Source organism: Chrysochloris asiatica, unplaced genomic scaffold (assembly GCF_000296735.1).
Source record: "Chrysochloris asiatica unplaced genomic scaffold, ChrAsi1.0 scaffold00209, whole genome shotgun sequence".
In the NCBI taxonomy this organism is placed as follows: domain Eukaryota; kingdom Metazoa; phylum Chordata; class Mammalia; order Afrosoricida; family Chrysochloridae; genus Chrysochloris; species Chrysochloris asiatica.
In genome coordinates this window covers 3,040,649-3,051,183 of record NW_006408727.1, presented here as the reverse complement: position 1 = coordinate 3,051,183, position 10,535 = coordinate 3,040,649, and the positions used below count along the sequence as shown (strand labels likewise).

The 10,535-nt window shown below is 38.4% G+C and overlaps 1 protein-coding gene and 1 pseudogene across 1 annotated transcript in view; both read left to right on the top strand.

The window, feature by feature from the left end:
- The first annotated feature begins 388 nt into the window (after nt 1–388).
- On the top strand, nt 389–961 carry LOC102821748 (annotated as a pseudogene).
- Nucleotides 962–2,055: 1,094 nt separating this feature from the next.
- ATP10D (ATPase, class V, type 10D) overlaps nt 2,056–10,535 on the top strand; it is a 151,376-nt gene continuing 142,896 nt past the window's right edge. The window contains exons 1-2 of the mRNA XM_006872690.1: nt 2,056–2,345; nt 8,741–8,935. Of these exons, the coding sequence (XP_006872752.1) occupies nt 2,056–2,345; nt 8,741–8,935 (485 nt within the window). The remainder of the gene's footprint in view (nt 2,346–8,740; nt 8,936–10,535) is intronic.

The following is a 10,535-nucleotide window of genomic DNA, read 5'->3' as shown; positions in this document are numbered from 1 at the left end:
TAACAGTTAAAAGCAGAATCTCCTTGATTCAGAAAGATTTAGATGAGCCAGGCCTCTTACTGTGTGACTTTCAGCAGTAACCCACAGTTTCCTCTTTTATAAAGTAGAACTAATACCATCCAGATAGATTTGACATAATTATTAAATAAGATAACGCATATAAGTGTCTTAGTAAAGTATTTAGAATATAGTATGCTATCAGTAAATGATAGTCATTATTATTATTAAGGAACTCATATTCCAAGCAGGGCTGAATTTCCTGAAAAATGGGGAATGAGGGAAGGGACTCTGTCAGTTTACTTCAGTCGTCTAGTATATGACTCCATAACCTTGTGACTTAAAACAATATTGAGCTCGTCTCATAAGTGGCCTGAGGTAATCTCACAAAATGGTTCACTACTCACTTGACCCAGAAAACCCCACAAAATCATGCAAATCCAGAGGTTCAAATCTCTGGGTCCATTTTAAGAACACCCATGAGACTGCCCAGCCATCAAGGGTATGCATATCCGGAAAGCCACGAAGTATCTTAAAGATGTCACTTTGCAGAAGCAATGTGTACTGTTCTGATGTTACAATGGTGGCCTTGGTTGGTGTGCCCAGGTCAAACAGTGGGGTTGAACACAGGGTCGGTGGCCCAAAAAGAGTGCTGAATTTTTGTTGCACATTGCTTAAAAATGCAGAGTGTAATGCTGAACTTAAGGGTTTAGATGTGGATTTTCTTGTCATTGAGCATATCCAGGTCAACAAAGCTCCCAAGATGCGCCGCCAAACTTACAGAGCTCATGGTCAGATCTACCCCTGCGTGAGCTCCCCCAGCCATATTGAGATGATCCTCACTGAAAAGGAACAAATTGTTCCTAAACCAGAAGAGGAGGTTGCACAGAAGAAAAAGACATCTCAAAAGAAACTGAAGAAACAAAAAAACTTATGGCTTGGGAGTAAATTAAGCTTTAAATAAAATGCACATAAAAGTAAAAACAAAAACAAAAAACCGCTATTGATCAGTTCACTCCAGCAGGTTAGTTGAGTTGGCAGAGTTCAGCTGGGATGGCTCACTCAGGCTCACTCAGGTGTTAGTGGTCAGTTGGCAGTCACATGTTGAGAGGAGCATGGCGGTAACTGCACTATATGAACTCATCATCCAGCAGGCCAAACTGGGCATGAGTATGCATGCAGTGGTGGCCACAGGATCCCTAAGATCCGTAAGAGAGAGCAAGCCCCAATGAGCAAGCACCTTTCAAGTCTCTTTTTGTACCATGTTTGCTAGTGATTCATTAGCCCAAGAAAGGCATGTGGCCAAACCCAGCTAACTGGGTGGAGAAAAACCCCATCTCTTAATGGAGGTGCATACAGGAATGAAAAGAATTTATGCCTATTTTCGCAATCTATACAGAGTGAGTTTTATCGAGTGATTTTTGTTGTTTTTATTGCTACTCTACATCAGATTTTATGCTGGGTGTTTTATTTAATTTCATGATAATATTCTGATGTCCAATCCTGGTGTAGCATTGTAGGATAAGCACTAGGTTGCTACCTGCAAGGTTGGCAGTTCAAACCCACTAGTTGCTTTAGATTTAAACTTAACAGGGTCGCTATGAGTTTTTGACACTAACAAAAGACAACTAGATGACCAACTAGATAACAAATGACCAACTAGACAGCACATCATCATCACCACCACCACCACAACCATACCGTGAACCACTGAGTCATATATTTACATGATACATAAAAAAAGAAGAACTAATCATTTCTTATACCTCAGGCTTTCTAAAGTAGCCATAGTGGTGCTGTGGGTTAAGTATTGGGCTGCTAATCCTGACGTTGGCAGTTCAACCCCCCCAGCCACTCCACATAAGAAAGATGAGGTTGTCTGCTCTTATAAACATTAATAGTCCCCGAAACCCTAAGGAGCAGTTCTGCTTTGTCCTGTAGGGTTGCTTTGAGTTGAAATTAATTTGATGGCAGTGGGTTGGTTGATTTTTGGGTTAAGCTTTCTGGAAACTTATGGGAACAGTTTTTGTTTGCCCAGACCACGTGCACAACTTGGACATGACTGAGCCTCTTCAATGGGCCAGATATCAATGGCGGCGGCTAATCGGTGGTGCAAACCGGGATGATGACGAGAGGCCATACAACTATTCCTCAATGCTTGTCTGCGGTGGCAAGACTCCCCAGGCCCCCAAACTGGCAGGAAAACACCGCGTTGTTGTCCCCCACCTTCGGCCCTTCAAGGATGAGTATGAAAAATTCTCTGGAGCCTACGTCAATAACCGAATACGAACAACAAAGTACACGCTTCTGAACTTTGTGCCAAGAAACTTATTTGAACAATTTCACAGGTACTGTTTTATTATTTGATTATATTAGAATTTTCTTTGTCATTTGGTTGATACATAAAATTTTGGCAGTTGTGTATTTCATACTACTTAAGCCTAAAACTGTGGTATTATCTTTGATGCTTCTGGTAAGAGTCTCTTCTGAAATGATGATCATTTACGTTGAACAAAGCTGGGGTAAAGGGTGCTGACCTCTCCCACCCTTATGTTTAAAAATTCTCATATAACTTTTTTTAATGATTACCTGGGTTTTATTGACTATGCAAAGGCTGTGTGGGTGGATCATAACAAATTATGGATAACATTGAGAAGAATGAGAATTTTAAAACACTTAATTGTGCTCAGGCAAAAATCTGCAGATAACTTTGACTGCTCAAAATTTTTGTTACTGTTGACCGCTGTTGACCAAAAGCTTTACCAATAACATAAACTTGATTAGTTTGTATTTTATCTGCTGTATACTACACCCACATAAAAGCTGTATTTTCAGTACAAAGATAAAAAGATATTTTGCAAAAAGTACAAGAGTTTTACACCTGCTGACATATCTGTAGCCACAGCTTCTCAGATTTCCTTTTCTCTTTTCACACTATTTCTTATACTGGATTTGTGTATCTTAAAATGGTAGGCAGGTGTAGGCCTCAATCTACAGTACATATCAAGAAATTCAACTTTTTGTTTTATGAGTTTTCTCAGCTTCTTGGGAACACTTGCAGCCTTACTAGTGATATTTTAGATGGGTTCTGTGGTTAATTCAAGGTTTAAGTTAGTGTGTTAAACATGATGAAAACTATGTAAGATGCAATGAGAGAGCTCATTTTGCTGTAATTAATACACAATTTACTGGAGAGACAAACTGCTCATGTGGAGATGCTCAGCTATCTCATGGCATTTTAAAAACATCTGAGAATATGTGGGTGCACATTGTTCAAACCTATTTGTACTTGACAGTTGTTCAGCTGCCTTCTCTTTACCAGAGAATGTATTCTTATCCTCAGATTCTAGGTTAGGAACTGAATTCTTAGACTGTGGTTTTGTTAGTGTCATGCCAGGGGCTACAACCTTAGTCTTCTGACTTTTCATTTAGTCTTATAGTCATTAAAACACATTGAATTTTAATTTGAGACTTTTTTCCAACCTGGTAATCTGGGGAAATAGAGCTCTGAAACCAGGGCATGAATGTTATAGGTGACACAATAATATCATTCAGCTTCATACGGTATATGCATTTTTTTGAAGCTTTCCCTTGAATTTAGTCACTGGATAAAATGTAAAATATGTTTCTCATTTCTTGTTGGAATTTGAAGTTTACCCAGGGAAGCAAACTTTGAATTCAAGCAAATCCAAGTGATAGTGGGTGTGATGAAAGTTATAAAGTGCTATCAAATAGGATTCTAAAAAAGAAATAACCATGAGATGGTGATGTGACATTTGAATTTCATCCTGGAAGGTGGTAGGTTTTTCAGTAAAATGGTATGGGGAAAGGCTATTTCACATGAACGAAGGAGCACGAGTAAAGCAGAAAGGCAGGAACACAGAGGGGGCCTGCTTGAGGCGTGGAAAGTAGCAGTTCAGCTTGACTAATATATAGGGTTTATGTTGGAGAGTGCTGAACCTGAGCCTTACATGCACTTACTGGATGCTGGGGAGGGTAGCTTGTCTTTCATGGAAGCTTCATGCTATGACCTGTCCCAGACCTCATCCTTTGCTTCTCTTTGTATCCTTTTTGGTTATAATAAAGTTATAGTTGTAAGCATGGTATGTTGTCAATGAATTAATGAATCCATGGGGGCAAGGAGAGTCATAAGAGGCTGGTATCTACCTGGGAGTCTGGGAGTCCTTCTAATGGGTGAGGTCTGACCCAGCTCTGGGTGACTAGGATGGAGAATTGGGAGCAGAAGGACTGGATCCATTTCTACACTTGGGAAATTGAATGTATGCTGAACCTTAAGGTGAGATTTGTCTGGTTCCACTGGCACAGTGCAATTATTCTTGTGCAAAGTTTGATAGTAAATATTTACTAGGAAGGAGAAAAAACAGGTGATATAAATTCATGGGACTAATCAGGATGAACGATATTATGTTTGTTCTGTTTTGAGGAAAGGGAAGACTTGAACTTACATTATGGCCAAAATTAAGGAGTCAGTAAGAAAGTGCCCAGAGTGCTGGTGTGGCACTAAAGGGATAGCACTGCACTGCTAACCAAAAGGTTGATGATTCAAAGCTGCCAGCTGCTCCTTGGAAACCTTATATAGGGTCACTAGGAGTCAGGACTGACTCTACAGCACTTGACAATAACAACAAGCAAGTATTCACGTTTGAAGATGTAAAATAGAGGGAGATATAAAATAGTTGTTGTTGTTAGGTGCCATCGAGTTGATACTGCCTCATAGCGACCCTGTGCACAAAACATTGCCCAGTCCTGGGCTAACCTCGCTATTGTTGTTATGCTTGAACCCATTGATGCTCCCACTTTACCAGTCCATCTTGTTGGGGTCTTCCTTTTTTCTCTGACCCTCCACCTTACCAAACATGAAATCCCTTTCCAGTGACTTGTCCTTCCTGACAATATGTATGAAGTATGAGAGACAAAGTCTGGCCATCCTGGCCTCCAAGGAGCACTCTGGCTGAACTTCATCCAACACAAATCTATATGTTCTTTTGGCAGTCCATGGTACTTTCAATATTCTCTTCCAACACCGTAAGTGTGTCTTCCAATACCAAATGCATCGATTCTTCTATGATCTTCCTATTCATTCTCCAACTTTCACATGCATATGAGGTTATTGAAAATATCATGACTTGGGTCAGGCATACCTTAGTCCTCAAGGTGACATCTTTACTCTTCAACACTTTAAAAAGGTCTTGTGCAGTAGATTTGTCTAATGCAATACATTGTTTGATTTCTTGATTGCTGCTTCCATGAGTGTTTATGGTTGATCCAAAACAAATGAAGTCTTTGACAGCTTCAATCTTTGCTCCATGAATAAGAATGTTGTTTATTGGTCCAATGATGAGGATTTTTGTTTTCTTGACATTAAGATGCAGTCCATACAGAAGGCTGTGGTCTTTGATATTAATCAGTGAATATTTAAGTCCTTTTCAATTTCAGCAATCAAGTTTGTATCATCTGCATATCGCAGGTTGTTAACGAGTCTTCCTCCAATCCTGATGCCATATATTCATATAACCCAGCTTCTTGGATTATTTGCTCAGAATATAGGTTGAATAAGTATGGTGAAAGAATACAACCCTGAAACACACTTTCCTAATTTTAAACTATTCAGTGTTCTCATGTTCTTTTCAAACAACTGCCTCTTGGCCCATGTACAGGTTCCTCATGAGCACAATTAAATGTTCTGGAATACTCATACTTCGCATTGTCGTCCATAGCTTGTCATGATCCACACAATCGAAGACCTTTGCATAGTCAATAAAGCACAGGTAAGCATCTTTCTGGTATTCTCTACTTTCAACCAAGATCCATCTGATGTCAGCGATAATATCTGTCATTCCACGGCCTCTTCTGAATCCAGCTTGAACCTCTGGAAGTTCTCTGACAGTGTATACCTGCAGCCATTTAGTAAAACTTTACTCTCATGGGATATCAAAGATATTATCTTATTATTTCTGTATTCCATTGGGTTACCTCTCATTGGAATGGGCACAAATACAGATTTCTTTCAATCAATTGTCCAGATTGTTGTCGTCCAAATTTCTTGGCATAGATGAGTGAGTGCCTCCAGTGTAGCCTCACTTTCTTGAAAGATTTCAGTTTTTATTTAATCAATTCCTGGTGCCTTGTTCTTTGCCAGTTCCTTGTTCTTTGCCAGTTCTTTGCCAGTGTCATTGGTTCTGGCTCATATTTTACCTCCTGAAACAATTGAACATTGAGTATTTCCTTTTGGTACAGTGACTCTGTGTAGTCTTTCCCTCTTCTTTGGATGCTTTCTGCATCATTCAGTAATTTACCCTGAGAATCCATCAATAATGGAAGTCGAGGCTTGAATTTTTTCTTCAGTTCCCTCAGCTTGAGAAATGCTGATTTTCTAACTCCAGCTCTTTGCACATTTCATTGTAATATTTGACTTTGTCTTCTCAAGCTGATCTTTGAAGTTTTATGTTCAGCTCTTATACCGCTTCATTTCTTCCATTTGATTTAGCATCTCTACACTGATGAGCAAGTTTCATTGTCTCTTCTGACATCCATTTTGACCTTATTCTTCTTTCTTGTCTCGTTTTGGACTTTTTGCTTTCTTCCTGTATGATTTTCTTGATGTCATCCCACAACTCTTCTGGTCTTCTGTCTTTAGTGTCTAATGTGTCAAGTCTGTCCTGCAGATGATCTCTAAATTCAGGTGGGATATATTCAGGGTCATATTTTGGCTCTCATGGACTTGTTTTTATCTTCTTCAGCTTCTGTTTGAATTTGCAATATGAGCAACTGAAGGTCTGTTTCACAATCTACCCCTGGCCGTGTTTTTGCTGATGATATGGAGCTTTTCCATCGTCTCTTTCCACAGATGTAGTCAATTTGATTTCTGTGTATTCCATCTGGTAAGGTCCATGTGTATAGTCATCTTCTATGCTGTTTAAAAAAGGTATTTGAAATGAACAAATCATTGATTTTGCAGAATTCTATCATGCAATCTCAGCATCATTTCTATCACCAAGGCCATATTTTCCAACTACTGATCCTTCCTGTTTGTTTCCAACCTTTGCCTTCCAATTACCAGTGATTATCAATATATCTTGATTGCCTGTTTGATCAATTTCAGACTGAAGAAGTTGGTAGTATTCTTCTGTTTCATCCTCGCTGGCTTTTGTGGTTGGTGTGTAAATTTGAACAACAGTGGTGTTAATTAGTCTTCCCTGTAGGCACATGGATATTATCCTATCACAGACAGTGTTGTACCTCATGACTGATCTTGATACTTTAATACATTGAATACAATGAATGCAACACTATTCCTCATCAATTTGTCATTCCCTGCATAATAATCCATGTGGTTGTCAGATTCAAAATGGCCAACACCAGTCCATTTCAGCTCACTAATGCTTAAGATATTGATGTTTATGCATCCCATTTCATTTTGACAGCTTTCAATTTTCCCAGATTCATACTTTGTACATTCCATGTTCTGATTTTCAGTGGATGTTTACAGCGGTGTCTCTTCATTTTGAGTTGTGCCCCAACAGCAAATAAAGGTCCTGTGGACGTTTCTCCCACAGGCTTTACTCCATTCGTGTCATCACGGTCAACTTTACTTTGACTGGCAGCTCTTTCCCAGTCGCATTTTGAGTGCCTTCCAACCTGAGGGGCCCATTTTCCGGCCCTATGTCTTACAGTGTTTCTCTGCTATTCATAAAGTTGTCAATGACTAAATACTCAGAAGTAGTTCTTCTCTCTTTCTTCCTAGTCTGTCTTCATCTGGAAGCGCATCTGAAACCTGTCCACTGTGGGTGATCTTTGCTGGTATTTAAAATACCCATGGCATGCTTCCGGAATCACAGCAACTCACAAGCTACACACAGTATGACAAACTGACATACAAGTGGTTGATATAAAATAGAAGTGATGGAAAAAGTTCCTTGAGAAAGTGGTCTGAAGATCATAAAAGCAGAAAGAAAGGATTAGTCTCGGGGGAAAATCTATGAATTTTCCATTTCTTTTTAGCATTATTTGAATCTAATTTTCAGTTGTACCAATTAAGTTATGTAGGCTGAAGGATAGTTTGTTTTTTAACTTCTGCAACTCTTTTACTCGGAATTTTCTTTTAAGTTTTTTTCTCTTGAATTTTTGAGATTATATTTCTTATTATGCTTTGTGTCATGTATTATACAATTCATGACTGACACACCCCAATATTTGCAATTACTATCCTGGTGTGCTGCTATAGAATATGCACTGGACTTCTAACTTCGAGATTGGCAGTTCAAACCTAGCAGTTGCTCCTCAGAAAGGTTGTGATGGGTCAGAATGGACTCCACAGTACTTAACAATAACCTCTACATTTATTAGTGCAGTCCTGGTATGGCACTGTAGGATAAACACTGGATTGGTAACCACAAGGTCAGTAGTTCAAACCCACCGATCACTCCTTAGGAACCCTGCACAGGTTTGTTGCTTGTCAGATCAACTCGATGGCACTTAAGAACAGCAACAATAACAGCATTCATTAAGATATGCAAGATCCAGATATCTAGTAGAATAATCAATTGTTTGTTCTAGAGTTGTTCAGAGAACTAGATTTTGATAATCATCTATTTTGAGAAATATATGGCATCTAAGACAAACTAATAGAATCTTGTAGGTAAACACATTAAAGTATTTTGCTTGTTTGCTTCAGCCTTTTGGAATATTTGTTGACACCACCTTGTGTTTGTTTGGGTTGCAGAGCCGCCAATTTATATTTCCTGTTTCTAGTTGTCTTGAACTGGGTGCCTTTGGTAGAAGCCTTCCAAAAGGAAATTACAATGCTGCCTCTGGTGATTGTCCTTACAATCATTGCCATTAAAGATGGATTGGAAGATTACCGGAAATACAAAATTGACAAACAAATCAACAATTTAGTAACTAAAGTTTACAGTGGGTAAGTGTAAGGTTTGCTATGGAATATGCATATTATCATTTAGAAACATGCAGAGTATTGCTTTTTTTCCTCCCCTTAGTTGTGACTGGGATTCTTTGTATTATTGTTGTTTTCAATTAATAGTTGTTAATTTCCTACTATGAATTAAGGTATCATAAGGTAGCGTAGTGGTTTGAGGCTGCAGGCCGCAAGGTCAGCAGTTCGAAACTACCAGCTGTTCCGCAGGAGAAAGATGAGGTTTTCTGCGCCCGTAAAGATTTACAGCCTCGGAAACCCTGTACAGGGTCGCTATGACTTGGAACCGACTCCATGACACATAACAACAACAACAACAACAACAATGTTAGTATTGGGGATAAAGAATTGGATCAGATATGAGGAAATGAGGGAAATCAAGAGCAGCCTATGGAAGAAAGAAAATTTTAAGATGGAGAGAAGCTTTTTTTTTTTTTTTTAATGCACAAAATTTGAGGCTTATAAAACCCTACCCACTTCAGCACCAACTGAGGGCATTCATCATTGGAGGTGTTTTTAGGAGCATGTTTACTCTGTTGAAGAGTTAAATCTTTGTGTTTATAAAACAGCTGGTCTGTAGCTAAGAATAAAGACAGTTAAGGTGAGTTTTGAATTGCAGCTCCTTGGTCTTTATTCTTAGGTGGAAGCTAAATGCTTCAATGACATAATTTGGGGTTTTTTTTACTTATTTTCCCAAGTGAAATATCTTTTAAGGTAAAGACCAGTAAAATGTAGAAACTCAGACAAATAGGTGGTGGTGGTGGTGGTGGTGGTGGTGTGTTGTGGAGTCTGTTCCGACCCACAGTGACCATGTAAAGAGTTTCTGAGACTGTAAATCTTTACAGGAGCAGAAAGCCTCCTCTTTCTCATCTAACCTTGAGGTTGGCAGCCCTACTCGTAACCACTACGCTACCAGAGCTCCTAAAATATGTTGAATTGATGGTTAAATTAAGTAAAGCAAATAAACAGCAGCCTTTTACAAAATTACCCGAGTACAGTTTCTGTTGGCTTAGCTGTACCACTGTTTATATTTTTATCCAAAGATGTACAAGGTGACTATGTAAGAGATGAAAGTATCTAGAATAATAGTCTAAAATACGACTAGCTACTCTGAAGGCTCTGAGCATATCTTGCTGAGAATAGAAAATATGTATTCTACTTAAAACAAACTATTATCTTCCCATATTTATTTTAATGTCTCAATGTATTATTGATAATCCTCAATTAATCTTAAAGAGTCTCCAGTTTCTTTTCAATAATGCTTTTTAATATGTATGCAATACTTTTTAAAAAACAGATGAAGAAAAATGCCTACTTATGTTAGTATCCAGAGACAACTATTTGTAACATTATGGGGTGTATTTCCATCAAGTATACATATTTGTGTGTGTTGTGTTTTACAAAATTGAGATTGTACTACTTGTAGTATTTTTATTCTAATTTTTCAGCCTCATTTCAGCCATAAACGTTTTCCATATCTTTAGCCATCCTTCAAGAAAATATTTTTATTAGCTGCATTGTCTGTTATGTCATATCATGTTTTATGACTCTAAGATAATGTATTTAAATATTTTGCATATATATA